The 18426-nt window shown below is 39.3% G+C and overlaps 2 protein-coding genes across 11 annotated transcripts in view; one reads left to right on the top strand and one right to left on the bottom strand.

Moving 5' to 3' along the window:
- LOC139375085 (tetratricopeptide repeat protein 7B) overlaps positions 1 to 6034 on the bottom strand; it is a 66682-nt gene extending 60648 nt beyond the window's left edge. For both annotated transcript variants that reach the window (XM_071116521.1, XM_071116522.1), the window contains exons 1-3: positions 5857 to 6034; positions 1740 to 1894; positions 273 to 441 (exon numbers count right to left, since the gene is read on the bottom strand). In XM_071116521.1, the coding sequence (XP_070972622.1) occupies positions 273 to 441; positions 1740 to 1894; positions 5857 to 5977 (445 nt within the window). In that variant the 5' untranslated portion in view covers positions 5978 to 6034. The remainder of the gene's footprint in view (positions 1 to 272; positions 442 to 1739; positions 1895 to 5856) is intronic.
- Positions 6035 to 9950: 3916 nt separating this feature from the next.
- LOC139375083 (ral GTPase-activating protein subunit alpha-1-like) overlaps positions 9951 to 18426 on the top strand; it is an 86059-nt gene continuing 77583 nt past the window's right edge. For all 9 annotated transcript variants that reach the window (XM_071116518.1, XM_071116517.1, XM_071116511.1 and 6 more), the window contains exon 1: positions 9951 to 10312. In XM_071116518.1, coding sequence (XP_070972619.1) covers positions 10207 to 10312 — 106 coding nt within the window. In that variant the 5' untranslated portion in view covers positions 9951 to 10206. The remainder of the gene's footprint in view (positions 10313 to 18426) is intronic.

Raw genomic sequence — 18426 nt, 5'->3', positions numbered from 1 at the left:
CGTTTTTTTTATTTGGCTGGCTACACCATGTATTAACGGGTAACACTGGTTATGCAGCTTCCCAAACCATACCTCTGTCCCCTTGAAACAAAAATATGTGTCTAGATTTTGATTTGGGAAATACTTGCAGGGTTCTTCATGCACAGGGTATTTTGTGGCGTGCCACCCAGAGGTTTTATCACGCCCTCCACCTTATGCCTCTTTTTTAGCCTGGAAAAACCCGGACTGGTGTAATGTGAAGGCATACTACAATTGGTACCCAAGGCTCTTACCTTTGGTAGCGTATGCCTCGGCGATCATGGAGAGACGGTAGACAGGGGCTCCCACCAGCGCCAGCTCGTCCAGGGTCACTTTGCCATACTGGTTGATGGCTTCACTGTAGTCTCCCTCCACGTAGGACAGCTTGGCCATTAACATGCTGGCCTCTTGCATGTAGTCCGGCTGGGCATGAAAGGAAAGAGAAGAGACAGATAGTGTTGTTTTCTCCTGAACACAAAGACGTGTAGCTAAATGTACACGCTTCAGAGAAAAAGAGGGCATAGAAGCTGCACGAGGGAGTGATGCAGCGTTATGAGGTTCTATAATTCAAAGGGGATTCTCTCAGTTTGGAAAGGCAGTGAGTGTAAAGCCAGATACTGATTAAACCAGTGTTACCTTTTGTAGTATTAGAATACTGTTATAAGTCTGGTAGTTCTGAACAATTAACTGAAATTTCAGTTATTTTTAGTTTTTTAAACAACTAATTGACCGACATCAATTCCATTTTGGGTGTTTGTTTTCTGTGAGCTCAACACGCATATTGCACAGTTTCTCAAGAGATAAATCAGATACAGCTTGAACTGTGAGATGTAGTAGGGAGTTGTAGTTTCCAACAGGCCAATATTATAGGTAATTTAGTGCATAAAACCTGGTAATTAACTACAATGACAATCCATTATGCATCTCCTTGTCTGATCTGTTTGTTTTACGCCTGCTACGTTAGGTTGGTGTGGGGCGGAGACGGAGAGAAGAATGCGCAATCGTGGATATAGAGCAGCTGTTGCTTCGCGAGGTAAAATACATGATCTGAGTGATTGATAGTTGGTATTCATCAGTCATAAATGTATGCCTTATTTACTTTGAAAAATTACTAAAATATTGATTTTGTCAGGCAGCATAGGCAGGAACTCTATAGAAATTAGACAATGACTTGGAATGAAATAAGAAAGTCATCAAATAAAATATCTTATTCAAGTTATGCGAATAAATGATGATTAATAAGTGATAAGCAGTAATGGGCAGTCACTACCATCACAGGACTTTTAATAATTGTTTTATTCTGTGTTGTTAAAGCATTCAATCCAAATAATCGAAACCAAAATGGAAAACCGTGATTACTTTTTAATAATTGAACCGAAACAGACTTCAAAAAGCACTAATCGCTCAGCATTAATAACAGTAATAATAGTTATAACACTATTACAAGACTGCACTACACTGTTATAACACTATTACAAGACTAAACTAGACTGTTATAACACTATTACAAGACTGCACTACACTGTTATAACACTATTACAAGACTGCACTACACTGTTATAACACTATTACAAGACTGCACTACACTGTTATAACACTATTACAAGACTAAACTAGACTGTTATAACACTATTACAAGACTGAACTAGACTGAAAAGTAGACAGATGATGTATACTAATATAATGGTCATAGGTGAAGTCTACTGTGTTACATCAACTACCTTGAGGTTCCCTCGGTCCAGGGCAGCAGTCAGGTGTTTGTGGACCTCCACTAGCCTGGGTCTTGGGCCCCTGGGGCTGGCCCCCTGCTTGATGGGGTTCTCCTTGATGTACTGCTGGAGCTTGGCCTCCCCCAGCAGCAGCTCCCCCAGGTCATCTGAAACACAGTTTAGACTACACCTCCAGTATGCATCATAACATGTAACAGACTACCCTCCCAGTTCAACAGGGTCTTGTATTCAATAGGCACCAAATGTAAGGAAATGGATTGAAACCGGGAAGGACTACCTGACCTTGTCCAATAACAAACGTGTTTTTGTTTTCCAGCGCAAAAAGTTTGCTATGTTTTTCTATGATGTTCACTAATGAATATGACCCAGAACAAGCCACTGATTTCTTACCAACTAGGCTAACTACCAGATTCATAGGTGGAATGACAACACACATCATGTTCCAATAATATATCACAGTAAAGACAGATCAGTCAACCCTGACTAATATGCAGAATCTCAAACAATCTGTACATTACTATAGCATCAGTATTCAGAAAAGTTGATGGGAGGGGGGGGGTCATCACTTCAGCAAGCCATGACACCCACCATCTCAGATTGTTCTGAAATCTAATTTGATCTCCGAGAAATCAAGCTAATTGATTGCACCCAAACGGTCCCTTTTAATTGATAGCTTCACATAATATTCAACAAATACAGTACCCAACATCCAATTTGGACCAAACTTATTCTTATCATTGAGTAAAATGGTTAAAAGCCACCTAAGGGATAGTGACTAAAATGTTGTGACAGCCATAATAAAATAATGCAATGGTTTTTAATTGTATGGCAGTGACATGATTCTCAATAAGAAAACAGCTATATTTGTAGTGTGATTAGTGACATTTACCATTAAACCCAGCCCAATACCATTATTTCAATTGTTTTGTTGTAAAAACACCAGAAAATCAGCTCCAAGTGGTTTTAATTTAGGACCTCTGTTCCAAAGCATTGCCACACATAATACAGAGATATATGTGACTGTATACAAATGTAAGCAAGGTTTGAAAATATTTGGTTTTAGTCAAATATTCTGTTTGGTCTTCTTGCGTTCAATTTGCAGTCTGAGTCTACACGTTTTTTGTAATTATGTTCTGGCCCCTTAACCATCTGCTCAAAAAATATATATAATTGTCCAGCGGCTGAATCTAGTTGATGATCCCTGCTATACAGTGTGTGTTTGGGACTTTCACTATTTGAAGACCATTAGAGACCATAACATTGGTAGCATTAGAACTGCTATAGCCTAATGGTTTGCTTGTATGCAAGGAATGGTCTAACTTATCCAGACCAATTGTTTTTAACGGAATAAACCACACACAGAGGGGTCGTTTCCTGGACATAAATTAAGCCTAAGAGAAGGACAAACTGAATTGCTTTCAGGGCGGACTGGCTTGAATTCTGAGGATGACCATACAATTTATTTTCATCGTCAGCAAAAGCTATTGGTTTTCTACCCAAAGTTGCAAAGAAAATGGTGTGCTCCATTTAATAAACATAAGAGACCAGTAAAATGGATGTGGTGGCAGTAGCATGAACAGTGGCATCTAGTGGGCATAATGCAGTACTTTCACACTATGGTAAATAGTGCAAGCGACTTCAATGGCTAATTTCTCTGAACAGGGGAAAAACCCATCACTAGATTCACAGGGAATAAATTACAAAAAAAATGAAGAAGCAATACTACAAGCAGCATCTCCATACTACTTGTCAGACATAGAAAACGGAAACTGTATATAAGTTCTTGGTGTAGGATTGTCGTGGGGGTCAGTGGGTTTTGATAATTTTATTGAATTCCTCATGTCTTACGGGGAAAGGGGGGTACCTAGTCAGCTGTACAACTGAATGCCTTCAATTGATATGGGTCTTCCGCATTTAACCCAACCCCTCTGAATCAGAGAGGTACGAGGGGCTGCCTTATAAATAGACATCCATGTCTTCGGCGTCAGGGGAACAGTGGGTTAACCGCATTGCTCAGGGGCAGAACGCCAGATTTTTACCTTGTCAGCCAAGGGATTCAATCCAGCAACCTTTCGGTTACGGGCCCAACGCTCTAACCACTAGGCTACTTCATTATTAGGAGGAATTATGGTCCAAATTGGATGTTAGGTACTATACTTATTGAAGATTATATGAATCCTATATATTAAAATGGCCAATTTGGGGGCAATCAATTAGTTTCATTTCTTAGAGATCAAATTATATTTCAACAAAATAATATGTTTCAGGAATGCTAATCTTATCCGTTTCTAACTACAGAAACGACTTGAGATGGTGGGTGTCAAAATCCTCTCGCTTGTCCTTTTTGGAGGTGGAATGACTCAGGGATAAGAGCAAAGAGAGAGCAATAGTAATGGCGTCTTTTTGTAGGCCCTAACTTCGCCATGGTTCGTTGGACAAAGCCAAACAGGAAATTAATGCAGTTTTTGTACGGTTTTGGGATAAATGCCGAAAATAAGGTCTGTGTTGAACCTAGGTTTAGGAGATCTTACACGTTTTGTTCTACGAGATCATTTTCATCAGCAAACCTCACTTTTTGTGAATTATGAAGCATTTATTGTATGTAATCAAATTTAAAAAACAAAGCACATAAAGGCTTCATTATTCATGAATATCATGTTAACTGACTGATACTATAGCAAAGAACAAAACGTATAAGATCTCTTAAGCCTGTGTTAACCTCAGACCTTATTTTCGCCGTTGATCCTAAAACCCTGTTATTTTCCCATAGGAATGGCTAAACGAACCAGAAGTAACTAACTTTCGGTTATTAGGACTACAAGTTGGCGAGCTCTAAATAGGGAGGACCAAAACTGCTAGTTGGAACTGGGCAGGCCAACTCTCTCATTCTCCTTGATGCAAAAAGACAACTCACTACACATTGAGAAGCCTGGTGTTGTGCAATGTTTGTAAGACTAGAAGAAGATTATAGGCCTAGGTTTGTACAAGATTAGTAGTATGAGTGTTATTCAACCCCTCAATGCCACGCTTTTAAGGGGACTTGTTGGCTAATCCAGTTTGTTACGAGTTTAACTGGCCCATTTTGCATGACAGGACAGTGTGACCCTCTGGTCTGATTGACATAGGTATGTATGTATGCCTGTCAGTTTACATCAACAAACATACATTAATTCCAAAATAAGATATTTCAAGGTGAAGTCAGCAATATGACATCATCATACCATCTCAGTGACTTCTTGCTTACAGGTTTTCCACTAGTTACCACAGCCACAAAGTAAAAATGGTCTATTTCGTAAAATCTATGAAAACAGAAACGTGCTTTTTAGTCTTCGTTTTGGGTTAGGGTTATGCATAAGGTTAGCAGTGTGGTTAAGGTTTCAAATTATATTTTAAGATGATACATTTTAGGAATAGGCAGGTTCATGACTTTGTGGCTGTGGTAACTAGTGACGACCAACAAACACCAACGGAACCCAAATCTGCAAAGACCGCAAATATTTCTCACCTCCTTGAGGGATACTCACTGCTCAAAGATTTAAATAGAGTTTTTGTTCATTTCATTAAGTAGTTAGTCGCCCGATGTTATTGATATGCAGCCAGGAGTACAAGTAACGTTAGATTCTTAAACTATGTTTATGGAGCCTACCTTATGCAACTGGTAAGACAACTAACGTTAAGCTAGCTCAGTAAAATATTTTAGAACATTTTCCTGGGTGAAAACGTTCAACCAGTATGCATAGCGCCGGGAATACTCTCTGCCCAAAACAAGTTTAGCTAGGCACACGGTGGTAGCTAGGCTGGCTAGCCCTGGCTTAAATTACAGAAAACTGTCAAAACAAGAAATAGGAAGTGAGCGCGTATGCACACTCAAATGAGCTTTGGTGTTTTCGCTAAATAGTTATAAACCATTACGGTGTTTAAAGATAATTATTTCGTTTTTACAGATGACCTAGAAATGGCTGGCTAGCTGGAACCGACTCGCAATGGAAATTGCATTCACGTTGACGTGGTTAAGAAAGCCCTTGGATTCTGCTCCCTGTCCAGGCCCCAAAACGCTGAATGAACCGCAGAGCAAAAGTAAATCACGAATCGCAGGCATATTTCTTACCGTTGGATATTAGTTTAGCAGACAGCTGCCGTACAAGCTCTGGTATCTTGTCCCATTGCCCTTCCGAACGGCACCGTTCTATCTCGGTCTCGAGTCGTGACCCAGACTTTCTCGCTGTCATCTTCAGACTCCGGCGTTAGCAGAGACCAAAACACGACAGCCACGAATCATCAGCTGCGGTACGGGTTGGAAAGGAAACAGCGACACCCCCGGTAGCTGTCACTCTCACATCTGTCAGATGTTGAACTGTCAATGTTTTTTATTCAGGTTTTATTGCCATTTTCAAAAACGCATGTAAGGACATATTCACAGCTATGTATTATGTCACCATGTTTGTTTTGTTTAGCCAACTGTTCTAATGTTTACAATGTGCAACCAGGCAGTTATGATGGAATAGAAATACTTTAATACCACACATTCATATTGATACTTTATCCCAAAAGGCTTTAGGGCAAGAACAGACTACTGACTACATGCTGAAATCTTGCTCCCAAACATATCCCTTCCAATTCAGTTTTAAGAACAAAACACTTCATTCTTTTCACACCAACATTCACATTGGTGCCCTACAATTCACATTCTTGGCAGTAGAGTTTGGGCAGGTAAAAAAGCTTTCTAACCCAAGTCATATGAATAATAACACTTGGCTGTTTAGGTAGAAGAAACTGGCTGTGGTAGATGGTGATGGTATTGCTAGAACCTTTATCTATTTGAATCTCCAAACTACTCCAGCTACTACTCCAGCTCTCTATGGTTTAGGAGCATATCTTTAGTAAAACCTGCTCAATTTAAAGGTTAAAACATGCAGGCCCACTTTATTTTGTACATTAAAATGATGCTCCAGAGCTTTTCTATAATTTGAGCCAGTAGTTTTAAAAGTAGTTCTCATGAACCCAACAGGTCCCTGAAAATTGTGCACAATTGTATGTTACGTCATCCACTTAAGATCCCGGACTACATCTTTAAGACACATGTTGGTTCTGCTCTATGCAACACACAGCATCTGGAAGTGCAGTATGAGTGTCATTAAGACAGACAGCAAGAAACAAATTAATACTACATTGGAAGGTGTAAGACATTTAGCCAGCTTAAAGATATAGACAGTCATTTCAGGTACCCTACCAGTAATATAATAGGTGATTAAAAAATACAAGAAGTAGAACTGGCAGAGACAGGTATGGCAAGAGAGATGAATGGATATTTGGCAAGGTTACAGTACATTGGAGGCTGATATACTGTAACTTTCTATAGATCTAACAGTGTTGGTCCATTTATATTGTACATTTATCCTATGGCTTTGAGCTACTGTTAAGGCAAACCTGTAGAAAATCAGAGTCTGGAAATTCATTTTCTCCATATCTGTTTTTATCTTGCCCACTAAAAATGGTATTGGAACATACAGTGAGCTCCAAAAGTATTGGAACAGTGACCATTTTTGTTGTTGTTTTAGCTCTGTACTCCAGCACTTTGGATTTTAAATTCTACAATGACTATGAGGTTAAAGTGCAGACTTTCAGCTTTAATTTAGTTACGGATAGTCCTGAATGAATCGTGAATAATGATGAGGAGAAATATCATAACACCCCCCCCCCAATGAAATGCTAACCTCCAGTTATTGTAATGGTGAGAGGTTAGCATGTATGTTTGTTCATCTAACATTCTCATCATTCATGAGTCAACATTAATGTAGAAGTGTTTATAAACATTCAATTCTTATTTACAATAAAAGTGACTCCAAAATGACACAATACATGATTTACCATTGATTTCTGTTGGGCACAAAATTATCTGAAACATAACCAAAACAAACAGCAAATGCATCCAACAAGCTCGTAAATTCCCAAGCTTGATGCAATCATTGCATGCTAGGAATATGGGATCAAATACAAACATTTGGACTACTTTAATACACAAGTGAATTTGTCCCAATGCCTTTGGTCCCTTAAAATGGGGGGACTATGTACAAAAAGTGCTGTAATTTCTAGACTGTTCACCTGATATGGATGATCATACCATCAAATTAAATCTGACAGTCAGCACCTCATTGTATAATGTTAAATTGTAACCCCTCCTGTCTCAGCCTCCAGTATTTATGCTGCAGTAGTTTGTGTGTCGGGGGATAGGGTCAGTCTGTTATATCTGGAGTATTTCTCCTGTCTTATCCAGTGTCCTGTGTGAATTTAAGTATGCTCTCTCTAATTCACTCTTTCTTTCTCTCTCTCGGAGGACCTGAGCCCTAGGACCATGCCTCAGGACCACCTGGCTTGATGACTCCTTGTTGTCCCCAGTCCACCTGGGCGTGCTGCTGCTGAACCCTGACCTGTTCACCGGACGTGCTACCTGTCCCAGACCTGCTGTTTTCAACTCTCTAGAGACAGCAGGAGCGGTAGAGATACTCTCAATGATCGGCTATGAAAAGCCAACTGACATTTACTCCTGAGGTGCTGACTTGTTGCACCCTCGACAACTACTGTGATTATTATTATTTGACCATGCTGGTCATTTATTAAGATTTGAACATCTTGGCCATGTTCTGTTATAATCTCCACCCGGCACAGCCAGAAGAGGACTGGCCACCCCTCATAGCCTGGTTCCTCTCTAGGTTTCTTCCTAGGTTTTGGCCTTTCTAGGGAGTTTTTCCTAGCCACCGTGCTTCTACACCTGCATTGCTTGCTGTTTGGGGTTCTAGGCTGGGTACAGCACTTTGATATATCAGCTGATGTAAAAGGGTTATATAAATACATTTGATTTGATTTGAATCCAAAGTGATGATTTGAATCCAAAGTCAAAACAACAAAAAATGTATCACCTTCCCAATACTTTTGGAGCTCACTCTAGTTATATTTACACCTACAGACACACACGTGACATGATACAGTTAAGAGGACCCGAACCCATCTCATCAAATTGATGCAAACTGGTGAGGGCCCAAAAAGGTGACACTTTTTTGTTGTTGCACTGGAACATGCAAAAAAAATCCCTGCTAGGGGGAAATGCAGGTTTTAACTAATTAAACAACAAAGAATATGACATGATCATATTATTTTTACGGTCGCTGTGGTTGACGGAGATTTCGATGCTAGGGAATTGTAGTTTCTTTAAAACGATTTCCCCCTAAAGTAATCGACGTATACTGCGATGCTAGGGAATTGTAGTTTTTTTTACAACAACTTCACCATTAAGTAATCGAACAAAAAGGGAGAAATCAAACTACGCTCCGCAGGGTTTGACAAAGCAGCGCACCTCGTTAGACCATACAAATCAAATCAAGAAAAGTTTAGATGAGAAAATTGTCTCGAATTTTTTTGATAATTCAAGCCTACGCGAAACCTGATGTAAGTAAATATCTAGTTACACTACTTTCACTTTGCTAAATTAGCTTTCAGATCACCACTGAAATCACAGAACAGGGAAAGCAATGTGTTGCATGGCTTCAGTAATGTGCTGTTACCTGTCCAGTTCCAATCAAATCAGTGCATTTGGAGAAAGGGAGTCAGGGACCCTCTTCCATCCACTCCCTTACCTCCTAATTACTGTTGCCTCCACTGTCAAGCTTTTGGCACCACTTTGGTCACTCTTTCTCTATCAAATTCAATATGCTTTAATGGCACGAATGACGATCAATGTTGTCAAAGCGGAATGATACACATAAAAATATGAAATCAACAACTCTCTCTGAATTCAATTAAATTCAAGGGCTTTATTGGCATGGGAAACATGTTAACATTGCCAAAGCAAGTGAAATATATAATGTATCTCTCTCTGAGACATAGATCTATCTCTGCCTCTTGTTAGACAGAACACAGACAGAAATCTGACAGATCAACATGATAAACACTTGGAGAAAAAGCCATCGATTCACTTTTCCATATAATGTGAAACTTAACATTTTAATTGAGTGGTCTTTGAAATTACAATTACAGATTGCTTTCTTGCTTGGGCAACATTATGCCATTTATTAGGTTCTGAATGTCATGTACAATGTTTTAATGAATCAAACCAGCCACTACATTATTTTACTACCCTATTACGTAGTTGAATTGCTCTGATTTCCATTACCTTGTTTTTCATATCTCAAACTCCGCCATGTTTTGAGATTTTGCGGAGAGGTGTGTTGGTTGGGTTACGGAGAGGGTAGCAACATTTTACATACGCTTTTCTTCTGGAAAATGCACACCTCTCAACTAATTTTATCTATTTATATACATTTTATCGTCCATAAGACTGTTAGGTCGCAGTAACGTTACATCAAATGACAACGGTTCCACAGCTCACTTGTGGTTAGCTATCGTTTGAAGAAGATTAGAAGGGGCTTGCTCCCTACAAATTATTTCGTCTCCTGCTTTCGGAATGTTTTCCAAAAAGCCTCATGGGGACGTCAAAAAATCTACACAGAAAGTGTTGGATCCAAAAAAAGATGTCCTGACACGTCTGAAACACTTGCGGATTGTTAGTGGTAAGTCGAAATTAGACATTTTAGTCGGCTAGCTAGCTAGGCTATACAGTAGCTTGATGCTACAGCTAAACCAAAGCTACCGAAGCGAGCTCGCGACTTTTTCTGTTGATGCAGAGTAGCTAACATGCCTTGGCTTGTTTCTACTCCCATCATTGGACAGATTGGAAGCGTACAGTTGTAGCTAGCCATTATATAATATCATATTTTATTGTATTACAACGCTTGAAATTAATTTACTGTGCTGAAATGTGTGGCAAACAGTACAAGTTATGTCAAAACAATATGGTTGCATACCGATTGTAATCAGTGGTTTAGGATGGTCCATATCTATTCTATTCTGCAAAGAAATCGAGACGTCATCCATGTTTTGATATACGTTAATCACATTTGTCAGCAGTCCTTGATTTCTGTTTTGCCACTTGTCTTATTCTCTATTTGTGGACTAAAGATGGGACATACAGTGCCTTCAGAAATGATTAATACCCCTTGACTTATTCCACATTTTGTTGTTACAGCCTGAATTCAAAATGTATTACATTTGTGTTTCTTAACCATCTACACGCTACCCCATAATGGATAAGTGAAAACATGTTTTTAGAAATTTTCAATGGGATTCAAGTCTGGGTTTTGGCTCAGCCACTCAAGGACTTATAAATTCTAGTTCTGAATCCATTGGCTGTAAGCTTGGGGTCATTGTCCTCTTCAATCTTTGCCCCAGTCTAAGGTTGTTTGCATTCTGAAGCAGGTTCTCATCGAGGATTTGCCTGCATTTGGTTCCATTCATTTTGTTCCCTTTATCCTTACCAGTCTCTGTCCCTGCTGTGGGAAAAGCATCCCCATAGGAAGTGACAGTGTCTGTAAAAAAGTGGTCAGATGAAGCACATGCTAAACTACAGGACTGTTTTGCTAGCACAAATTGGAATATTTTCCTGTATTTTTCCAATGGCATTGAGGAGTACACTACATCAGTCACTGGCTTTATCAATAAGTGCATCGAGGACGTTGTCCCCACAGTGACCGTACGTACATACCCCAACCAGAAGCCATGGATTACAGGCTAAAAGGTAGAGCTGACGCTTTAAAGGAGCGGGACTCTAACCCGGAAGCTTATAAGAAATCCAGCAATGCCCTCCGACGAACCATAAAACAGGCACAGCGTCAATACAGCAGACCTGCCAACATGCACACATTTTGTGTATCAACTACGCAATTCTCTGTCCATGTACGCAGGTATGAGATCCGAGTTAAAAGAATGCAGAAATGAAGAGGGCCTGATTATTATTCTTTTTTAAACCATTTGTAATAAAAAATACATCCACTGAGTAAATCTAACATCCTGATTCTCGAGCTGCAACACACAGACATTTACGGAGTTTGTGTCAAGATTTAAAGGAGATTAATACATTATTATTTGACGTAGCTACCCAATGTCTGTCCCTCCTGTTTGTTGTAATGCTGAGTTTGCTGACTGTCAGCTGTACGTAAACACATGGACAAATCCCTTTTCGACTCGGTGTTGTTGTGGAAAGGTAAACACTAATTGTTTTAAGCTAATGTTAGCGAACATAAGATGGACATTCAGTGGGCTCTAAAGTGCCAACAGTTCACTTGCATTTGCTAGTGATTTAAAAAAAAATGCAAATACAAAAAATAACTGGTCGCATTTGTGCGAGTGTGATATACATTTAATTCTGCGTCCCATTAGTTGTATTTTCCATGTAACATTACAAGGATCACGCAACCTGGTAGACTGTAACTGTAATTATGATCCATGTCACAAAAAGCATTACAAAAGTATAATCAAAAATTAATATAAAAATCTTGCCATTAAATGGAGTTTAGAAGAATGAGTGTCCGGTATTAGCTATGGCTTTGCACTAGATTTGAGATGTCATAAATTTTGAAAATCTGAAATGATGTATGCGCTGCAAAGTAATACAATAGACACTTACAGAGGCTGAAACAGCGGACTCTTCTAGCTAACAGCGTAGCCTACTTAAGCTTTGCACGGCCAGGCACGACTCCAACACCATTGTGACGGGTTGCATCACTGCCCAGTATGGCAACTGCTCGGCCTCCGACCGCAAGGCACTACAGAGTGTAGTGCGTACGGCCCAGTACATCACCGGGGCTGAGCTTCCTGCCATCCAGGACCTCTATAGCAGGCGGTGTCAGAGGAAGGCCTTAAAAATTGTCAAAGACTCCAGCCGCACTAGTCATAGACTGTTCTCTCTTTTTTTTTTTTTTTTTTTTTTTTTCTGAACTGCATTGTTGCTTAAGGCTTGTAAGTATTTCACTGTTTTGACCAAGATTCTTCTTGAATGGTTTCTCAGTTTGGTTTGACTGCCAGCTCTAGGCAGAGTCTGGGTAGTAACATATTTTTTTCCAATTTCCCAATGGTGGAGACGACTGTGCTCTTGGAAACTGTCAACACTCAAATTGTTTTATACCCTTCCCCGGATATATGCCTCATCATAATAATAATCTTTTAGACAGTTCCTTGGACTTCATGGTATAGTTTCTGCTCTGACATGCACTGTCAACTGTGGGATCTTATATAGACAGGTGTTTCTTTCTATACGGAACAAAAATATGAATGCAACGGTCAACAATTTCAAAGATTCCTCCCCCCTCAGACCAAGGTGGAGGACCTGAGCTGGTGTGGTTACACGTGGTCTGCGATTGTTATGCTGGTTGGACATTCTGCCAAATTCTCTACAATGACAATCGAGGCGGCTTATGGTAAAGATATGAACATTAAATTCTCTGGAAACGGCTCTGGTGGACATTCTTGCAGTCAGCATGCCAATTGCACACTCCCTCAGCTTGAGACGTCTGTGGCGTTGTATGACAAAACTGCACATTTTAGTGACCTTTTATTGTCCCCAACACAAGTTGCACCTGTGTAATAATCATACTATTTAATCAGCTTCTTGATATTCCCCACCTGTCAGGTGGATGGATTATCTTGGCAAAGAAGAAATGCTCACTAACAGGAAGGTAATAACGTGCACAACATTTGAGAAATAAGCTTTTCGTGCATATGGAACATTTCTGGGATAATTTTTATTTCACGGAGCCTACATTTTACATGTTACATTTTATATTTTTGTTCGGTGTAAGTCAAGTCCAAACTATTGAATTGGCCACAGGTAGACCCCAATCAAGTTGTAGCGACATCTCAAGGGTGATCAAAGGAAATTGGATGCACCTGAGCTCATTTGAGGAGGTGTGTCCAATCTTTTGACTGGCCCTGTATGTTAATTAGATTTGTGTTTAATTTTCAATCATTTGTAGAAAAAATTAAGTCAAGGGACATGAATACTTTATGAAGGCACTGTATAATAAAACCAGATTGGAGATATCATTCAATTCATTGAGGGAGTTCATCAAAGAGCTGCCTGCATGAGAGTCAGGTCAATAGGGGTCTGTTTGGAAGATGGTCTTAGCTCTGTCAGTGACATTGGGTGGACCCTGTGAAAAACAGCAAATTTAAACTGGGTCTGCCTTTGGGATTTGTCAGTAAAGTCAGTCAGAAGCTGTGTTCGAATACCCATACTGTATACTACATACTTAATGAGTATATACTATTAGTTTATTTTAGTATACTGTAAACTAACGGTATTCTTTCAGTTGAGCATACTAGCACTTCACCTGTCGACCAGAAGTTGATGCTGTTGTTATGCAACCTCTTGCTAGATGGTTAGCATAATAAATACATTTGTATTTTGGCAAATGTAGTGTGAAATCTGGGAACTTTTTTGCATATATCCATACTTTGACCTGTAATCATACTGCATACTCATACTACATAGTGCTGTTAGTATGAGTATTCAAACACAGCTCGAGAGTGCAGAATCCAACTGGGCAATTCCACGGTAACAGTGATGCTGTCAAACAAAAACCAATGATTACAAAGTTAAACAAACCATACAATTCTATGCACAAGGACTACTTTCAACAATTTCCACACAATTTTACTAAAACGCATTTACTTGAACAGTGCAGATCAAAAGTTTGGTTTAGCATATGATGGCACCAACAGCACAATCAGGTTTTTGTTTGGTATGCATTTTAAGGTGAAAAGTCTGAAGCTGTGTCCGTATACCCATGCTAACATACTGTGTACTACATACTTAATGAGTATATACTAGCGGTCGACCGATTTATGATTTTGCAACACCGATACCGATTATTGGAGGACCAAAACAAGCCGATACCGATTAATCGGCCAATTTTTCTTTTTATTTATTTGAAATAATGACAATTACAACAATACTGAATGAAGACTTATTTTAACTTAATATAATACATCAATAAAAATCTATTTAGCCTCAAATAATGAAACATGTTCAATTTGGTTTAAATAATGCAAAAACTAAGTGTTGGAGAAGTAAAAGTGCAATATGTGCCATGTAAAAAAGCTAACGTTTAAGTTCCTTGCTCAGAACATGAGAACATCTGAAAGTTGGTGGTTCCTTTTAACGTGAAACTTCAATATTCCAAGGTAAGAGGTTTTAGGTTGTAGTTAATATAGTATTTATAGGACTATTTCTCTCTATACCATTTGTATTTCATATACCTTTGACTATTGGATGTTCTTATAGGCACTATAGTATTGCCAGTGTAACAGTATAGCTTCCGTCCCTCTCCTCGCCCCTACCTGGGCTCAAACCAGGAACACATCGACAACAGCCACACTCGAAGCAGCGTTACCCATCACTCCACAAAAGCCACGGCCCTTGCAGAGCAAGAGGAATAACTACTCCAAGTCTCAGAGCGAGTGACGTTTGAAACGCTATTAGCGCGCACCCCCCTAACTAGCTAGCCATTTCACATCGGTTACACCAGCCATTAGGCTGATAGGCTTGAAGTCATAAACAGCGCTGTGCTTGCGAAGAGCTGCTGGCAAAATGCACGAAATTGCTGTTTGAATGAATGCTTACGAGCCTGCTGCTGCCTACCATCGCTCAGTCAGACTGCTCTATCAAATCATAGACTTAATTATAACATAATAACACACAAAATACGAGCCTTTGGTCATTAATATAGTAGATTCCGGAAACTATCATTTCAAAAACAAAACATTTATTTCAGTGAAATACGGAACCGTTCGGTATTTTATCGAACGGGTGTCATCCCAAAGTGTAAATATTCTTGTTACATTGCACAACCTTCAAAGTTATGTCATAATTACATTAAATTCTGGCAAATTAGTTCGCAATGAGCCAGGCTGCCCAAACTGTTGCATATACCCTGACTCTGCGTGCAATGGACGCAAGAGAAGTGACACAATTTCACCTAGTTAATATTGCCTGCTAACCTGGATTTCTTTTAGCTAAATATGCAGGTTTAAAAATATATACTTCTGTGTATTCATTTTAAGAAAGGCATTGGTGTTCGTGCATTTTTCCATTTTGAACAGAGGAGAAACAAAACTGCCACGAGTGATTTATCATCAAATAGATATGTGAAAAACACCTTGAGGATTGATTCTAAACAAAGTTTGCCATGTTTCTGTCGATATTATGGAGTTAATTTGGAAAAAAGTTTGCGTTGTAATGACTGAATCTTCGGGTTTTTTTCTTAGCCAAACGTGATGAACAAAACGGAGCGATTTCTCCTACACAAATAATCTTTTTGGAAAAACTGAACATTTGCTATCTAACTGAGAGTCTCCTCATTGAAAACATCCGAAGTTCTTCAAAGGTAAATTATTTTATTTGAATGCTTTTCTTGTTTTTGTGAAAATGTTGCCTGATGAATGCTAGGCTTAATGCTATGCTAGCTATCAATACTCTTACACAAATGCTTGTGTAGCTATGGTTGAAAAGCATTTTTTGAAAATCTGAGATGACAGTGTTGTTAACCTCTTAAGACGCTAGCGTCTCTCCTGGCCAATAATCTGCGGAAATGCGCAACGCCAAATGCTAATCGTACTCGATAAAACTCAAACTTCCATTAAAACACACATGCAGGGTACTCAATTAAAGCTACACTCGTTGTGAATCTAGCCAACATGTCAGATTTTTAAAATGCTTTTCGGCGAAAGCATGAGAAGCTATTATCTGATAGCATGCAACACCCCGAAATACCTGAAGGGAACGTAAACAAAAGAATTAGCGTAGCCGGCGAAACACAACGCAGAAATAAAATATAAAACATTCATTACCTTTGACGAGCTTCTTTGTTGGCACTCCTATATGTCCCATAAACATCACAATTGGGTCTTTTTCCCGATTAAATCCGTCCATGTATACCCAAAATGTCAATTTATATAGCCCGTCTGATCCATGGAAAATCTCCGTTCCAAAACGCAACGCCATTTTTTTAAATTAAAAAAGTTGCCTATAAACTTTTACAAAACACTTCAAACTACGTTTGTAACCCAACTTTAGGTATTTGTAAACGTTAATAATCGATCAAATTGATCACTGGGCGATCTGTATTCAATAGCAGCTACTCTTGAAATCAGCGTGCATTGTCTCTCTCCCATAAGCCTCTTCCTGTTCCTGGAGGACAGGAAAGGCCTATTTCTTATTCCACCAAGGATTTAAACAAATGAAAATGCCAGTACTGGCGACATCGTGTGGAAGTTGTAGGAACTGCAACCTCACCGTTATCTATTTTTGCTTGCAATAAACAATTTAGAGACTGGCGGATGAATACTTTTCTGTGGTTTTTGTGACCAGGTTTTTCTTGGGATTTCGCTTGCTGTTCACGTTCTGTTATAGTCACAGACATTATTTAACCAGTTTTAGAAACTTCAGCATGAGTAGCAGGACGTTGAAATGTTGCGCGATTTTTAACAAAATGTTGAAATAATTCAGGGGAGCTTTAAGAGGTTTTTAACAAAGGCTAAGCTTGTGAGCCAATATTTTTATCTAATTTCATTTGCGATTTTCATAAATAGTTAACGTTGCGTTATGGTAATGAGCTTGAGGCTATAATTACGTTCCCGGATACGGGATTGCTCGTCGCAACAGGTTAACTGACTTGCCTAGTTAAATAAAGAATAAAAAATAAAAAAATCGGCGCCCTAATTAATCGGCCATTCCGATTAATCGGTCGACCTCTAGTTGTTACCTATCCTTACCACCTTGGGGCGGCCCGTCAGGAAGTCCAGGATCCAGTTGCAGAGGGAGGTGTTTAGTCCCATTGTCCTTAGCTCAGTGATGAGCTTTGAGGGCACTATGGTGTTGAGCTGTAGTCAGTTATTAACCTCTCTGATCTCCCAAACCCGGATCCGGTATCGTGACTACAGCCTCAAGCTCATTACCATAACGCAACGTTAACTATTCATGAAAATCGCAAATGAAATGAAATAAATATGCCATCTCGCAAGCTTAGCCTTTTGTAAACAAAACTGTCATCTCAGATTTTCAAAATATGCTTCTCAACCATAGGAAAACAATAATTTGTGTAACAGTAGCTAGCAAACAAAGGATTTAGCGTTAGCGTTAGCGTTAGCATCCAGCACGCAACATTTCAACAAAAACATAAAAGCCTTCAAATAAAATCATTTACCTTTGAAGAACTTCTGATGTTTTCAATGAGGATACTCTCAGTTGGATAGCAGATGCTCAGTTTTTCCAAAAAGATTCTTTGTGTATTAGAAATAGCTCCGTTTTATACATCACATTTGGCTACCAAAAAAAAAACGAAAATCCAGTCCTCAAAACGCGAACTTTTTTCCAAATTAACTCCATAATATCGACTGAAAACATGGCAAACGTTGTTTAGAATCAATCATCAAGGTGTTTTTCACATATCTCTTCATTGATACATCGTTCTTGGACACATGCTTTCTCCCCTGAATCAAATGCTAAAGTAGAAGCAGCTGGCAATTGCGCACCGAATTCGACGCAGGACACCAGGCGGACACTTGGAAAATGTAGTCTCTTATGGTCAATCTTCCAATGATATGCCTACAAATACGTCACAATGCTGCTAAGACCTTGGGCGAACGACAGAAAGTGTAGGCTCATTCCTTGCGCAATCACAGCCATATAAGGAGACAATGGAAAACAGAGCTTCAGAAATTCTGCTAATTCCTGGTTGATGCATCATCTTGGTTTCGCCTGTAGAATGAGTTCTGGGGCACTTACATACAA

This window comes from Oncorhynchus clarkii, chromosome 19, assembly GCF_045791955.1.
Source record: "Oncorhynchus clarkii lewisi isolate Uvic-CL-2024 chromosome 19, UVic_Ocla_1.0, whole genome shotgun sequence".
NCBI classification, from domain to species: Eukaryota; Metazoa; Chordata; class Actinopteri; order Salmoniformes; family Salmonidae; genus Oncorhynchus; species Oncorhynchus clarkii.
Note: the sequence above shows the minus strand (reverse complement) of the source record. Positions and strands in the feature narration are given on the sequence as shown.